General features: G+C 41.8%; 1 protein-coding gene across 3 annotated transcripts in view; it reads right to left on the bottom strand.

Moving 5' to 3' along the window:
- Window positions 1-18196, bottom strand: part of LOC105451240 (neurexin-1) — a 214553-nt gene that overhangs the window by 184629 nt on the left and 11728 nt on the right. For all 3 annotated transcript variants that reach the window (XM_011691576.1, XM_011691577.1, XM_011691578.1), the window contains exon 2: window positions 14687-14737. In XM_011691576.1, the coding sequence (XP_011689878.1) occupies window positions 14687-14737 (51 nt within the window). The remainder of the gene's footprint in view (window positions 1-14686; window positions 14738-18196) is intronic.

Raw genomic sequence — 18196 nt, 5'->3', positions numbered from 1 at the left:
CTCTCTCTCTCTCCCCCCGATAGACTTATTGAACAAGGGAGACGCGCTTCCCCCCTCGCTCTTCCTCGCCTCCTCTTCGCCGCGTGACTACGGAGGTGGCTTAAAACACAACCCCATTACCGGTAATCAGATGGATCTGATCCCCCGGGCATAGGGGGCTTAAGGACTTCTAGAGACCAGAAGAAAGGGAGGGAGGGGGGAGGGAAACCGGGAGAAGGGTATCAGGATATACACGCCGACACGCTACGCGAACGTAATTGAAAGTTTCCCGACGTCGCTGTCGCTGCTCCCTCCCAGTTTCCCTTCTTCGCGAAACTTGCCTCGGCTCGACGCGCTGAAAGAAAACGGCTGAATGGGACTTAGCGTACCGGCAAGGGCGGGGAAAGACAGACCGCGTAGCGCCCGGGTCTTTCAGACGGCGTCCTTACAACACGACACGGCTGAGTCCTTTGAACGACACGCGGGATGTCGTTGTCGTCGTCGTCGTCGTCGTCGGGAAACGAGCGACGGGAATACTGTCTAATGTGCGAAAATAAGAACTTAACGGAAGGACGGTGAGAAAAATTAACTATTAGAATCCGAAACATACTTTTTGGATTGTCACGCTGGAGAAAGTGTACGAGTGTAAGCTGGCCAATGTATAATAACTGATGCAGATGCTGTATTTTATTTATACAAAGAGACTGAAACATCTCGGAAAAAGGATTTGATTACCGTGAACAAAGGCGGGATATTATTTTTTTAATTAATCAGAAAGCTCGTTATATTAAACTAGGAGAAGCTTTTTATACGTACGTAATTTACTTCGCATAACTTCTCGTCCAGGTTTCAGCAGCAAAGGGGACGCGAGCGTTTTATCCGATTGCGCGCAAATATTGGGGAAAATATCGGGGCAGATTTTCACGCTGCACAAAACAGCAAGCGCGGACGGAGGGAGATTTGGGTTTTCCCCGCCTGCATCGCGCGCAAAGATGACGCTAATTAGATATTGTCACGGGGATTTTCTTTGATGTAGTCCGTTTTCGCCGTATCATCGATCACGCTACATCGGCGGGTATTGATGCATCGATACATAGTTATACGACCCAGGTATTATCGCTCCAATCCGGTAACCGCTTAATTAAGGTGATCGCCCTCGTCGCCTTTGACATGGTCTTCCATGCAAGCACAATGACGACGAGCGTTTAGTCCGTGTTGATGAAATAATACCCCGCTCAAAGCGTCGTATAATCGATTTAACTTCATAATATATAGATGTTGTAGCCTATACGAAACAATATCGTCGGAACGACGTAATCGCGGGACGTATTCTTTGTCCCGATAATGTCACCGTAATGCCGGTGATTCTAATCCCCGTAAGGTAACGCGTAACGTCTAATATCTTTCGTATGTTTTTCGCTACGCATAATTGAGAGAAGATTGAAGATTTCGAAGAGTTTGTGTAGTTAGAAGAAAGGGAAAAAGATTTACGCATTTCGTTGCGCGTCCGGTCTCTTTTTTTTTTGTCAAACATTTTCATCCAAAGTGAGATTAAATCGAGCTTGCTCAAGTCTTCATCGATCATATTTATCTATGGATATCCAGTAACGACATTGAGTATTCGCTTTCTCGACGTAGCAAAATGCGCGAAAGTCCCCAAGAGAACTTCGAAACTTCTTTGATCATGGCAGATAAAGGAGAGATAAAAATGAGGGGAAAAAAAAGGATCGATACACCGTGAGGTAGAATATCGTGGGATAGAAGATTTCGGGAGAGCGTGTGGCACGGGAGGGAAGGGGCGGGGGAGGAAAAACGGAGGAGAAGCGCGAATCCCTTTGTGAACGGAGCAGATCGAATAGAAAAGGGAGATAAGCGAGTTAAGAAGACGAGTACACGCGAGAAAGAACAAAAAGATGACGGCGCGACAGACAGAGGACGACTTCTTTATTCCATCCAACTACTCTTCCGGCTGGATGGAATAAATTTCAAGAAAAAGATTCGTTGAGAGGGATTCTCTCGCGAAAGACGAATTGATCTCGTCTCACCCGTTGTAAAGAATTAAATACCCTCTTCTTACCCTTGCCCTTAGGAAATAAAGAATCGCCAGGTATGCCCGATGTACTTTACTTTCGGCAATTCTTTTTTTCTTCTATTTAAAGGACGGGGTTAGCCCTTCGGGGAGGAAAGAAATGGAAGTCGATAAAACGCTCGATCGGTCGGATGACCGACTCGTTGCGCCGGCGCATTCAGATACGGCCTGATTATTCCCCTCGAGCCGCGAGCACACGACTCGAGAGCGAATATTGTGAGGGGGAGGATTCCCAGACGTTATCCATTATTCCGCGGAGGCATGGCGGTCGGGTAAATCGCGCGATTTTCATCGACGAGTCTTCGATGAGGGGGGGGGGGGAATGCGCACCCTCCAGCGTCGCCTTTACTTACCCCTGCCGATTCCCTCGTCCTGGAAGGGTGCAGGCAATCTTTCCTCCCCGTCTTCGACGATCTGAAGATTTCCTCTCGATCTCACGGTGAGATAGAAAAGCTCACCCACTGTTCGCGCGAGACGGGGTGAGGGGGAGTCGCCCAACGCCGGCGTCGTCGGCGCGCATCGCTCCCTCGGCTCATACTCGATTTCCTCTGTACGACGCGCCACGGCGAATCCGCGCCATGCCTCGATTCCGATGAATATTCCTTGGAAGAATTCATAACGTCCATTTATGCACGGGTCAGTAACTCATATCCGGGACGTTCCGCGCCGCGCCGCGCCGCGCACAATCGAACCAACGGACGTATATCCGTCGCCCTTTCCGCGAATTCTGACTGGCTTGAATTCCTTCTTGAGAGAAAGAGATCTCTCGGCGTGAGATGGTGTAGCGACACTTTTCAATTTCGCCACGTTCCCCTCATTACTTTATATTCTTATAGGAGAATAAAGTTCTCTGCGAGCGCTAGATTTTCACGTTTCATCTTTATAGCATTAGACAGCTGATGTATATACGTGCATTATATAGGCTGTCGCGTAATCGAAATTGTATATTCGTATGCTAATATAATTCATAATTCAGCAAGTTCTTGTATTTGTAAAAGTGCGTTCCAATTTTCTTAACGATAACTCAGATTCATGTTCTCTATCAACACGGCTGTTTAACTTCATTGCGTCTTTCTATTTCGAATACAAACACGTATAAAAGATGCATGTAGAGTATACGTGATGACTGCGAGAAAATGATGTATAATAGATTAGTCTTCATAAGTTTTATTTTCCAAGTTTTATCGCCGCAACAGCTGCAATCGCTCGCTCGTGAGAGACAAAGCAGAGCTTTACCATCCATTTTATTTCGGAGAGTTTTAAGACAACACGGCAGGTATGACAAGCGTTAAAATGGCGGTACGACGATAATCCACAAGCGGCATGCTCGCGCATACAGACATATATACATACGTGTAGACACACATACGCACACATACACACATACACGCACGCACGTACAACACACGTCGCTGAAAGCTCGCGACTTCTCGACGACCTACGACCTCCTCTCCAACCCCGCGCGCGACCTCCTCGGATCTCTCTCGAGCATCAACCTATTTTCATCTTGGGATCCCGGAGGCGGTCGGCGGGGCGAGACGTTGGAAGAGTAGACGAGTAGACGTCGGCCGGGATGGGGCGTGTTTGGGAACCCTTTTGCGGTGCTCCGAAGACAATGGAGCGGAGTGCAAGCGGGACGACCCGGCTCGGAGGAGGAGAAGTAGTCGGATGGTATAAAGGAACCGACGTCTACGGAGAGAAGAGGCACTCTCCTATCTCTCTTTTTTTTTTTTCCCTCCACCATTCCCGGATAGGTGTTCTTCTTCGTCTTAACTTGCTTATCTCCTTTTCACTTCGATCTACCTCTCTGGCGAGGCGCCTCTGGTGAGGGGCACCACTCCTCGCCGCGTTTCCGCTTGAAAGAGAACCGTAGAACGACTTGGGGCCGCGGCATTAATAGAGTTACGGTATCGTTTTGCGTTTGCCTTTGCGCTCGCGAGATACACATCGATGATACCCCCCTCCCCCCTCCCCGTCACTATATCATGCAAATTTGCTGGATAAAAAAGTCAAAGTGAATTTTAAGATCAGTATATGAAATATTCCCATAAATACTCTTTGACAAGATTTATACGTTGAAACTTATTAAAAGTGTAAAATCTCACACTACGTATATTTGCATTTTTTTAAACAGTATTCTGCCATTAATGTGCCTAAAATATAGATAATTTGTATTACTTCGTATTACTCAACATTTACATAAATTGACAAATAGTAATAGTGGGAATACCTTCGTTTGTAAGAAGTTTCAACGTTTCTGGCGGAACGAAACTTCGATATGAGAGTACATAGTTTATTACAAAGCCTTTCAATTCTGTCAACAAGCCGTATCATTACAATGACTGTTAGACGCTGACAACTTGCCAGCATTCAGCTGAACGTTCATTCAGCGGGTGAACAAAGATCGCGGGGATAAAGAGCAAAACGATACAAGGAAGCCTCGAAGAGGGAATTATCTCACAAAGAGGTAGATAAATGCAACAATTCGATTCTAAGTAATTCTCGAGAGCGGAGTCCGTTTGCAGAGAAAGGAGAGGAAGAGCGAAAATCTCCGGCTTCCTCTTAAAGCGATAATAAGGCGCCGTTTGACTCGAAAAGTGCCAAGTATAATGAGCAAGGAGTGTGCAATCTTTGCACTCTCAATAGGAAACTGTACTTGTCTGGCGGGTATCGATCCTCGCAAAAAAAAAAAAAAGGTATAAAAGTTGCGTGCAAAAATAGACCTGACATATTACACGATAGATATATTAAGCCGAGCGCAAGTGCTAAATATTGAACAAGAATATTTTTTTCCAATTACGAAAGTGCGATAATCGCATTTGCGACGCTTTCGACCATCTCTAATGTTAAATGAGCGCTGATGACTGGCGAAATGGAAAAATCGCGAATGCACCGAAGAATGCAGATCTCTTTGCATAAATTTGCAACTCACTGTGCGGTATGCATTTAAGAGAATAGCGTCGTCTAGTAGAACACGCGCGAACTTTCCGACACATTCTGCTTTGCATTTTACATACGAGCGACGCGACGTTAATTTCAAGTACGTCAAACTCGAGCTCGCAGCGGCGCGGCGCGCACGGCGGGGATCACGAAAGCTGCCTTCGGACCTATTCGGTTCCGTATAATGGCGCGATGGGCGATGCGATATTCAACGATGGACCTCCTTTCGATGAAAGGCAACCTGCTCTCTATCGATCTCGCGAACTCCCACGAAGAGGCATGAGGGAACGGCGGTGGGGGAGAGGGGGGGGGGCGAGGAGCTGCACAATCGCTTGACGGACCCATTGTCGCGGGTCCACTGTCTTGGCCCTCCATTTCAGTGTCCTTAACCCACGAAGTGGAATCACCGTCCCTTCATCTCCCCGCGCGCGCGTTCTCACACTCCCCCCCCTTCTCTTCGCGCGGCTCCTCCTCATCCCCCTCGCTCGTCCGCTTCGATTCTCCACCTGCGGAGAACGGTCCTCCGATACGAGAACGCCTGTGTATGCGCGGATATCGCGGATTAAAACAATACACCTGTCCACTTTTCCAACATCGGTATAATGCAGCACTACACTCAGATAATGGGAAAATTCCTCGATAATTAAAAAAGTGAATCTCGATAATGAGAAAGCGCTAACTGGGTGAACGTCCACTCTCCCATACGGAGCATTCACGATACATAAATTAAATTAATTTAAAAAAAAAATCACCCTCTTATTCCACTTTCCTGAACGATTCTATTTAGCCTAAAGCAGCTATAGATTAACAATTGAATGGAAGATCCCGTCGAGTAACGCTGAAGTGATCCTGTTCGCTTCGCGATCCCTGTTCGCCTTCGCGGACAATTCGCACCAACTTCGCACACCGAGCACAATCAGCTCGACGTAATAAGACGTCGCGTTTACAAGCTATTCGCGATCATTCATCTACGATCATTCGTCGGAAAGCATGGGCACGATAGTTCGAGAAACACGACGGTGCCTTTGAGACTACGTGACGTCGGAAGTGCAAGAAATGTCTATCCCGCGGAGGAGAACAAATACAACGTCTAACCACCGTTTTCTATAAGAGGCAAGACAACCGTAGACAAGCTTACAAGGCACATTATGCTGGGGATCCGGTGGTTTGCATAAAGCACCGGTGATAGTATTCTCCTTGGCACACGCTAAGGATGAGACGCGGATAAATCACTGACAAGAAAGCAGAAATCAGGATTATATAATGTAAGAAGGAGAGCTAGAGGTAAGAAGAACATGCGTAAAATATATGTGAAATAGTAGACGATAAAAGAACAAAGGCGTTATAAAAATTTTGTTAAATTAATTTTACCCTGATATGAATGAATATACAAAATATTCCAATAATCACATTCTTGAGATTTATTTGAGTCAAAAATGCTAATAAAAATGTTAAGGTAATATTACAATTATTGCTAATATTACAATATTAATTTACAATTATTGATAATATTACAATATTAAAATAATATACATTTTTTGCTATTCACAGTATTTTTTAGTTTCTTATGTATATATTAAATTATAAATCTAATGTGTATAATATTAACTGACATCATTGATATTAGCAATGACAAATTTCAAATACTATGGAAATTATTAATCCATAGATGTAATTGTAATTAATCAGCTTTTGATCCCTTTGTTTAATTTTTGTCTTTCTGTCTGTATTACTTTCAAATTAAGAAAGCAGAACACATAAATTGTAGGATCGATAACGGTAGAGGATTGCATTTCAGAGATTATATCGATTACTCATTATAATAATAATTTCAGCGTAATATATTCAAAGTTCTGCATTGTCACGGGAGTTGGGGATCAATGTAAGACGGATCCTATTAGATATTGTATATTATGGATATATTGTATCGTACAAGGTGCACGTTTCGTTTAATGCGCAATCGTTCGCGTCAAAGGCCTAATCTTAACAAAGGCAAGGCTTAATATTCGCAACACGCGTACGTCTGTTCCACGTTGTACGCAACGAACGAGTCGCTCGAAATTTCGACTCCTTATTAATGGAATGCATAATTTCGACTGATTGGGTCTCGGATGCGTTTAAGTTTCCCCGTGTGCCTTAATTAATACGTTCCCCTCAGACTCGCAAACGCACGCATATATCACCGAATGCGCACTAATGAAATAGCGGTTAGCGGCTGTTGAAATAGAGCAAACGCCTGTAGAATCAGCCCCGACTTCTCTGTGAGCTCGCAGTCGCATTTGCACACATGATGTACACGTCTTACCCCCTTCCGTCAGAATTATTACTAACATCTGCAGTATTAAGACTGCATAACTGCATTCGTGCTCACACACACACACACACACACACACACACACACACACACACACACACACACACACACACACACACACACACACACACACACACACACACACACACACACACACACACACACACACACACACACATACACACACACACGCACACGCACGCACGCATTTATTAATAATTCAGAAATAATTAAATAATACCAATGTGAGCCGACGGATGTTGGTGTGTAATAATTTTTATTGTTATAATATCCAGCCAAAAAGTTTTGTGCCATAAAATTATTACACGCCAACATCCATGTCAACTCACACATCATTTCTGATTTATTCATGGGAGCCTTAATTTCTTCAATTTAAATTTATTAATAAGCGTTTATTAAGAAAGGAACTTCTCGCAAAATCGATTATATGTATCCCAATTGTACAATTTCGTTGATCTTTCATTGATTTTTGCTTGTTTTTCTCATGCAAAAAAAATGAGCACGAATTTCGTATTTCTCACTTTATGTCTTACTAATTTTGATCCAATTATGATCTGATAAATAATTTCGATACTCGTAAAACATCGCGAAAATGAGTTGAAACTGACACGTTAATTCGTCAAATATCGCGAATCTCTTAATTATGTGTATTTATGTGTGTGTGTGTGTGTGTGTGTGTGTGTCGCGTCTGATTTGCTTCGATCTTAATTTAGTGCTGTAAAATACGGCGACGTGCGCATATCTCCTTGTGTTATTTTATCGTTCCTTGCGAATCAAATAATTGATGGTACTTTAATTACGCTTCTTGATTGCGAGAGATTGCATCCGTATTTCTCGCGAAAACTGCGCAATGTAACAGCTGCGGTTAAAGAAACGGCCGACACAAAATCGGCGGAACGATTCGCCTCAATCTTGCAAATTGTAAATTCTATGTGACTTTATTTTATTTTTTCCCTCTCCCCTGCATACCTATATTATTAATAGGTCGTCGATTCGCGCAAATTCGCCGATCAGCGAAATCGAAGTAGAAAGGACCCTTCCGTTCGTTTGTTTAATCAAACGCGCCAACAACGTGCAATATATTCTCGCCGTATCGGCCCGCGCGAAGGATCGTCTTATTTCGTCGCGAAGAAAAACCGATACTAAACGAAATGATAAACGCGCTACTTTCAGCGTGTTAAAAAGAAGGGATCGACGATTACGCGCTAATGAATTTGTCGCTCTCTATACATAGAGAGATCTGTCCGACGAGATCTTTCTTCCGCGCGGCGCGACTGCGCTCGCGGTACGCGGTACGGCTCTAATACGTTTTTAATGGAGCCGCACCGCCGTCTACGATGAATAATGAAGCACGAATTTAATTTGCGCCGCCTTGAGATTCATCTCAATCTAGAGTGAAGCGGAGGCCCCCGATCGCATCGGTGACAAAATGGAGCGGTCTGATAGCTAAGTGATTTATGAATGATCCCAGAGATTTTCCTCCGCGCGCGCGTATATCCGTCGCGGCGTAACTTGGAAAGTTTCGCGGTATTCCGGCGGCACTTCTTATTTTTAACACCGCGCTGGAAACCGGGTCAGCGCGGGGCCAGAGATTATTCTTTAAACCGATGTCGAGTCGAATTTTTCGTAGCGGAAGAGACTTTAGGACTTAAGAACTCGAGATTTTCACTATCGTACACGTCAGGTCGAGAAAAGGGGCTTTATGTCGTACACTCATGTTACACGTACAAATAAAACGTCTCGATTTCTTCCGTCCAATAAGATAGGAAAGAGAAAGGATATGAAATATTGTTCGAATTACCGTTTAACTTATCGGACACGATATACGTATGCTTACTAGTTCCGTGCACTATCGTCTATGCAACATCCGCAGACATTATTTTGATCGATAAGCTATCGTGTTGCGCCAGCCAGCGGGTCCGCGATGATTACGGGAACGCGAAAGGCAGTCACGACAGTCTTGATCCCAGCCCTTGTTTAAAACGAGTGATGTTACGTGATAAATCCAATTCCTCTTTTATATATAGATATAAAAATACATGTATATACATCGTACACACCCAAAATGTCGTGTGCTGTTAATCGATCCAGCGGATATTACGTGTCCTCTTTGAAGTGCCGTTTTAAAACGTCGCCGTTGGCTCGCAGATTGAATTCCGAAGTCATTCTGCCGCGTCGACCGTCAGTGGACAGATTTTGCAGAAGAATAATGCAAAAATGACTTTTGCAAAAAATCGGGAAGCCTCGTTACTACTTGATATATTCTTCGCGTTAAAATCGCGGTATTGTTTAAATTGTATCATTAGTATCATTAATACAAATAGAAGAAAATTAAACGCGATTTATTAATAAAATTGAATGATAGACTCGCAATCAATTTTATTAAAGTATATATACACCTTTAATTACAAAATTTAATATAGCTTAATAATTGTATAAAACATTCAATTAATTCAATTAATATAAAATTCCGATGTAATTTTATATTAATTTGAATTGATAATAAAGTAATGTTATCAATATAAAATTTGACTTGGTTTTATCAACTCTTCATCGAACTATTTTACATCGTAATTTCTGTCCCGATTTGCTACGTTTGCAGGTAGAAAAAGTACGTCGATATCAGTTACGACGAAGAAATGTATAGATGATTTATGATTTCAATCGCTGTTCGACGGCTCTGAACGTCGCGCGTGTATATAAGAAAAAGTGAAATATTTATACGAGAGCGATATATAATTGATAACGTAACGGAACCTCTCCATTGTGTTACGATATTCTTCGAGAACGTTAAGTTCACGGTATCGTGGGACCTTAATCCAGCCATATTCCGGGCCAATAGATAAAATCGCACGCTCCTTACGAGCGTAGGCTTGAAGAATGGAGAATTTCATATCGATATTCGATTTTCTCATCTGGCGCGGCACACCGCCTCCTTTCGCGATCGCGCTTTATAGGCCAAAGGAAAAAGAATGACAAAACGTGAACGAATCCGTGATTTCGCGCTTCCATTACGCGATAGATCATGAACGGTTACTCAACCGCAAAAACGGACTCATGCCGATCGTTTGCAGAAACAGTTTTGTCCACGATAATCTTTTTATCTTTCTATCATAATTTTGAACGAAGATAGACGCGAGAGATAAAGATCATGACACGGTTATGCATCAAGCATAAAATTGACGTCTGAATATTACTGTATTATTTAACAAATTTTTATTTCTCCCGTGAGATCTGGACGGGCTGTCTGGTCGGGAGCTTTACGAGGGAATCTCGTGTTATATGAGGATTGGGTTTAATATTTGACAGTTTCATCGAGCGGACAATAATCTCGCGAGATTATTTATCTTTGGGAGATGGGAATTAAATCGATTCGCTAAATTACGTAGAGATCTCCCCCTCGCCCCTCTCCCGGTGGGATTCCACCGAGCATGAATGAATATTTTAACAGAGAAAAGGCAGCCAGCATTAAGGACTTTCTTATTATTAAAAAGTTCACGATAGAAAATAGCTTATTACTTTCAATGCACACTCGTACTTTCCAATAAACTTCATTATTTCAATACTCTTATGAGAGTTTTTATTCATTTTTTTTTTATCATTTATATACCCTGAAATGTTTTATAATAAATGTAACTTAAAACGTACATTTGTGCTCTGTCAAAATATAGTATTATATAATAAAGATCTTGCTCTTTTCACTTCTTTGCGTAGACAGAAATAAATTTAAAATGTGTTTTTGTTTATTAATCGGAAATTGGGATTTATTTCTAACAAAAATATCTTAATATCATTATAGATGTACATGCAATAATTACAGATTGAAAATAAGGTTTTTGTAAGGCAAGTTAAAGTTATTAAGAAATATATAAATGAGGAAATGATATTTTTTTAGTTAATTTTACATGAATCTCAGCATAATTGGTTTTTAATTGTATAATGTAAATAATGAAGATTGGAAAATTGCGATGAATTATCTTTTTTTTATATTCTCGTTAAAAAAACATTTATGTCAATTTTTTCTCAATAAAAGAATGAGACGTTTTTTAATTAATTCATGTGACATATATTACAATTTTCTTCTTTTTTTTACAGAAGAAAAATCTCTTAAAGAAGAGGCTACTACGATATGGTATGCGTGCAAAAAAACATGAAGGTAAATTTTTATTTCATTTATTATCGATCAATTTTCTTGCTATTCACATCGATCTTCGGGCAAATATACATATCTTATGTTTTCTAAATCTTCGGCTACTGTAGTGAAGAAATAAGATTTCAAAAACATTATAGGTATATGAGCCAATCCAACGCGGACTCATCCATAAAATAAAGAAGCTTGTAGCCCGGCGACGTTTCTTAAACAAAGCATAATCTACGGATATTCAATATCTTCGATATCGATGGCGTTTTAACTTTTTCTCGGAAAGGTATTCGCGACATCCGTCCTCCTTGAGTTGCGTGTTCGAGGAAGTTCGAGAAGTCGCCGAGATTCTTTTCTCAGTTTCGCTAACTGTCCTCGACTTTGAAATTCGTCGAAATTACAGCGAGAAGGGGTATCAAATATCCCGAGTCTTCTCTGTTTTCTATCCCCCGCGCGCGAACAAACGGGAGACTGCAATTATATAATCGCAAAGCTTATTGTCGCCGGGTTGCGCATCGCACGGTTAACATTAAGACTTTCTTTAATTACATATATTGAAGATCGTTGAAGCTTTTCGCGAAAGCACCGAAAAAGTCATCTTTCCGAAGCCATCTTCCAGAACACCCTATTATTTTTTATTATTAATGATACAATTGGCGGAATGACGATTTTTTCATTTCTTGAACGCGGAAATGGGCGAGTGATTTTGCTCATTTTACGCGTGTTAACCTGATGAGAGAGTAAAGTCGATTATGTCTAACGACGTAACAAACACCGTGCGCATTTTTATCGTGCGCCATTTCCACGATCGCACTCAAATCGCCAACGGCCTACTTAGAACCCACCCAGCCGGGCAATTTATTTTCATTTCTCCTAACGATCTCCCTGCCCGCCCCGCGTCCCATTTTCTACTTTAGACGACGAATAATTCGAGAGAGAGAAAGAGAGAGAGAGAGAGAGAGAGAGAGAGAGAGAGAGACTCGTCCGAGAACGCCCGCGATTCATTCGGCGCGATCGATCGCGTCATCGCGTTAACGTTTACGGCCGCCCGAGGAATCTTGTAACGCGATTACGAGCGAGCTGGAAAACGCGTATAATGGCTTCCGCCGTCTCGAACGGATGCGACGTCGCCGTAAGACGGCCCAGGCGTCGATTTGACAAAGGGACCTAGTGAGCACCCAGGTTTTAACGGCGAAGATTTTTCATCTGACAAGCGAACGATATGGGGGAGAGGGGTAGGCAGCTGCCGCCGCAGCAGCGTGTTCGGAAAACCTCCACTTCCGTTTGCCACCGCGCGGCATATGTTCCGTGGAAAGTTTAGAAAAAAAACCCGAATGTTAAACTTTTTAATAAATATTTCATCGAGTTTTGTTTTAGCAACTTTGCACTCTGCTCCGCATATAAAGTTTCATGACCCAAAAATTAGGATTACGTAATACATTATACATTATGTCTAGAAGCTTGCGAGACCAACGGAATTATGCATTATACATTGCGTCTTGAGATACTTACAAAAATGGTATATAATTTTATTTATTAATTCATGACATACGTCATAATTCCGTAATTATTCTCTTCTATATTTAAAATCTAATATTCTCTTTACAGTAAATTTTTTTTTATCCCCTTCCCCGCACAATGCAGAAAATTAAATATATTTAACTTAAATATATTTTTATCAATGAGATTAGAAATAAATTTAATATTAATAAATACTTCTTTCAATTACAAGCGAACGTTATTTTAATTTAATTATAATTTAAAGCTAAATCGTAATGTTTATAAAAAAAAGTCTAAATTTATGAAAGAAAATAGCATCTAACACACACAAGTTTCCGTACTAAACACAGCGTACTTTTTTGTTAACTGTGCATTATTTTTCTTCTTCTATTTTCCCTGAATTCCTTTCCTTGCCCTTTCTGCGGATTTGCCGTTGTCGCGCCGCGATTGCGGCACAACAGCTCGTAATGCGTAAATTTCCACGGATGTGTACGCACCGCTGCATGATTAAGAGAGACTCGACTTCCACGAGATGTAGTGACAAGGAACGAAATACGAAGGGGACGGAGAGAGGAGATAACAGAGAGACAGGGAGGACGGGCTTGGTGTGCCGTTTGCATACCGCTGCATAATATACGTAACTGCGTTACGCGGCGTACAATGCGCGCATTAGGGAAGGAATAACGATACGTCGTTTCGCCAGCTTTGCGCTGCTCTGATTTGGTCCTGACGTAATGATGTTCCGCGTCGCTTATTTGTTCCGCCGAAAGCGCCGCGTGACAGACGAGGCAGGGACGAGTGAGATACATACGATTCCGACTGACACATATATATATATTTTTTTGTTTTTTCGTGAGCAATTAGTTAAAATATACGCCGATAGGAAATTTCGTCTAAAATCTATCTTGTATCTTTCTCTTCGAGAAAATCACCCTTTATCCGAAATCGGCTTCGCGGGGCACACGTCTTCGTTACGTGTAATTGAATTACCTGAATCCCATTAGTGGCTCATCGATGCGACAGTGACTCGAAGTCTGTATGCACACGATCGTAATTAACGATCGTAGTCGGCGTATGTACGTGGAAACCATGTTGTTTGCCAATGACAAATTCGGAGCTTACTTGATTGAATGTAACGCAAGCGCATACAGAGCCGGCCTATCCGCGGCGTATATAACCGCTGTCTTACGAGATATTAAACCCATAACCCGGTCATGCCGCGCGTCGCGTGTAATAGAATTGGTCAGCGTCACGGGTGGAAAACAACAAAAATCGTTGTACAACCGCCCGGGTCGAGGAGCCGATATAGCCGGCGCGGCGCGGGTCCCGCGAGGCAGCCGGTATTCGCTCGTGCATGAAATCTGTTTGCCGGCTTTATCGCTCGCGTAGTTTCATGGCGCAGCCATTTGAAAAATGAAAAAGAGCCCGGTGGCGTACCGAATAACTCTTTACCCCACGACAATTCTTATTGCCTCGCGCGGTCACGCGTTTTTTTTTTCATTTTTCATATTTTTTTATTATATCGTGCACAACACCCGAAAATTTATTAGTTGGCGACGATTCTCGATGAAACGAGAGAAGGGCTCGTTATCCTTGTCCCTTTAAATCCCTGTCTGTTTTAATCCCGCTGCTCTATTTGCAAACTGACATTTATATCTAATGCCATATCCTAGATTCGTTGCAGGAAAGTTTTATTACTCACCCTCGGCGACTTGCGTTTATTAGCGCTCTCGACGCAGGGAAAGCCACCGCACTGAAACACACAAAATGCAACTGTGTAACATTTCGTTTGTCTTTGTCCGATTGCGTCTAATAATAATAATAATAATAATAAGTACGTAGAATATTTCGGCAACGATACTTCGCTCAAAAATCGTTATTCGCAGCAATTTCAAGCGAGCAAGAAAGTTCGTTCGGCGAATCAGAGATTTTTCCGTGCAGTATTGACCGTAGAACTGGAGAAATATTTTTATGCACGTGATATACTAGTGCCAGAGAGATAGGTGACATAGATTGGCTTTATGGTAGAATAAACGCTAGATGGCACGTTATAAACCTCATTCGAGGCGATAGCAGTCTTCGCAGCCTTCACTGTAAACGCTGCCACTTGCGCGAGGGGTTGACTGATCCGCGCAGTCATTTGGGTTTAGCGAATCCACGTATCCGAGCTCAATATACTCGTGTACACGTACATACACACCCGCATACGTACACACATGAACACGTGTTTTTTGCGAGAAATAGTGCAGCAGATAGTTAAGGAGAGTCGAAACAAAATTAAACAAGTAACCAAACCTAAGAAGGAGAGGAATAGAATAGGAAGAATAAGAAGAAGAACAAAATAGATTCGTATAGATAGACGAAATAGAAAACACATAGAAAAACTAATTTCTTTTCTTTTGTTTTTCTTTTCTATCGGATAAGAATCCAATCACATCCATGAACTCGTACTTTTTGCGCGAGAGACAGTACAGCAGATAGCTGAGGACAGTCGAGGCAAAATTATACAAATAACCAAAACCTAAGAAGGAGAGGAGTAGAAAGAATAGGAAGAATAGAAAGAAGAGTAAAATAGATTCATACAGATAGACGAAATAAAAAACTCATGGAAAAACTAATTTCTTTTCTTTCGTTTTTTTTTAAATCGGATAAGAATTGTATGCGCTGCGAGCGTTATCAGAAAAATGTATTAACTTGCAGTTGCGTTATAGAATCGTGTCGAGAAAGAGAGAGAGAATTTAACGCGATCGATAGGTATAGGAATTCATAGTTACGGAAGTTATACACCGCGGTTATTATTAACTCTTATATTACATTGCAAGGGAGTGTAACATTGGACGTGCAGCATTTGTAATAATGTTTACACGGTTTACACGCGGATGCATAATAGGTATTATCGGCGAAGATTTACAAATCGAGGGGGATTCTGTGCGATACAAGACTCGCGGATAATGTAATTCACCCTGATCCAAACTCTAATTTAACACGACAGACAATGTAGACTTTTTTTATTTATTGCCCGTTCTGACGCGTTTATTATGTTACAAGGACCGTAATGATAATTACATGCAAAGTGCGTTTACGTAAAGCGAATGAGAATGAATCTCCTAATTAATGAAATTTTTATAAAATTATTAAAAAAAACGCCGAGATATAAGTAGATGATAAATTGAGAAATATAATTGCCATTACATGGAGGAATATTCTCTTTTTATCGAGAGACTGTCCGATCGTTAATTCATCTACATATTTCCGCTACCGAGTACTTTCCGCGAAATACGTTTATGCGCCGTTATAATCGCAAAGAAAAACGCTCGAAATGTCGTCTGTGCAAAATGGGTGCCGCAGGACTCGTCGGCGTGGCAATAATTCGGCGCGCGTCCCTCATCCGGCTCGTCTGTTTATTACAGCATACGGTTTGACGATGGTAGGAAAACCGCGCGCGTTTTTCCAACCTCCTTTCCCTCGTTACCCGGGTGGCCGAAACGAGCCCGTCATTTCGAAACGTGAGAGACTCGCGCAATGCCGTGGCCGCGATACACCGCGATACCGCAAATGCGGTTTATTATTTTATCGCGACGGGCATAAAAGTGACGAGCGCCATGCAGCTACGTACGGGATTTCTGGGTCTCGCGTGCGTGCGACGACAACCCAGAATTGCGATGCGATACGGAATATCGCCGACCGACTTGGTCTCTCTCTCTCTCTCTTTCTCGCTCTCTCTTTTTTTACATTGGAACTTAATTCTTAACTCTTTTAAGTGTCTAACTATGCGCACGTCCGGGAGGAGGCGAGACATCTGTGGTAAAAGCAAGTAGACTCTCCTTAAGTGATTAATCGATTAAGGTTTCTTGCTGTTAGCTTATGACATCGTTATTTTCCGCCACTCCATACGGAAATAATGAACAAGAGCGGTATTTCGTAATTGCAGGTGCGTTTTTGTTCTATGTGTCGATAACTTTGAAAAAGCTGTTTTTATTACCGCCAGCTAATCGACCAAGCGTTTGTGTCTACACATGTGCTAAAATAATGGTTAAATATTATATCATGTAAATATTTTTCGTGAAAATTTTCGACAACTTAGTTCTCTGAAGCGTTCTAAATTAATCGGTTTTTGCTCTGAAAACATTGAGCGTATTGCTGTTTAAAAGTGTGTTTTGATACGAATAAAGTTTGTCGATAAAAAATCGTCTTTTTTGTGTCTTAAATTTCGGAGCAGCTTAAAAAAAAACAGAATATGATACCATTTTTATACATGGCCGTTTTTGCATAAAACAATTGCGTTGAAAACAAACTTATGTAAATTTGTATGAAATTTACTTCGGTATGCATTGTTCTGGCAAAATGCAATATTCCTGTCAAAAATATGACCTGAGAAACTCGGAGCATGCCGGGACGGTGGACGAGTTTGCGAGGGAAGGACGTGAAGGAAGGACGCTCGGTTTTGTCGATGATTTGCCGAGCGGTCGCGACGCGGAAGAATGGAATTGCTTTCCGCTTCCGGGAAAATTCCCGCCATATTCCCTGAACATGCTACTTCCGATTTTATACATATATATATATATATATATGTATAACATTTTACAATTATTTTAAATCATCTGATGGAACTAGAAACGTGCTATACACACACACACGCACATATATATATATATATATATATATATATATATATGTATGTATGTATGTATGTATGTATATATGTCTGTCACAAAAAGATTTACATAATTTTGCATGAGACTAAAATTTATTGATCGGCTGCCATTGCTGTTAACGTACATCCTGTCAATCGAACGCTCGTCACTGAAGTATACATTGCCGACACGGTGCGTGGCGTATGATCGACATTTTTGAGATTGCTATCGTTACGACGTCCCTTCATTCCCCCTCCTCCTCCTCCTCCCTCCCCTCTCTCTTTCTCTCTCAATGCAAGCCGTATCCCCTCTTCCGTCCCGTCAAATTTCGCCGCTGTTTGACGTATTCTATAAGACGCTCATGACGGGCTTTACCTTTTACCCGCTCGACGTGAGTCGTTATTTAAACGTCTTGGCGAAGACAAGAGGTGGCAGGACGGGAGGAAAAAGTTGAGGAAACGGAGAAGAGATATTCTCTCTCTTTCTCTTTCAATACAGTTTGTGCTTTGCTAAAATTGTGACATCAACGCTCTTGTTCAGTTATTTTGTATCTTAAAAATGTATTATTTATTCAAATA

The sequence above is a fragment of the Wasmannia auropunctata genome, unplaced genomic scaffold, assembly GCF_000956235.1.
Source record: "Wasmannia auropunctata unplaced genomic scaffold, wasmannia.A_1.0 LD336053.1, whole genome shotgun sequence".
Lineage (NCBI taxonomy): Eukaryota > Metazoa > Arthropoda > Insecta > Hymenoptera > Formicidae > Wasmannia > Wasmannia auropunctata.
The sequence above is the reverse complement of the archived record's forward strand: the minus strand, read 5'-3'. Positions and strand labels throughout refer to the sequence as shown.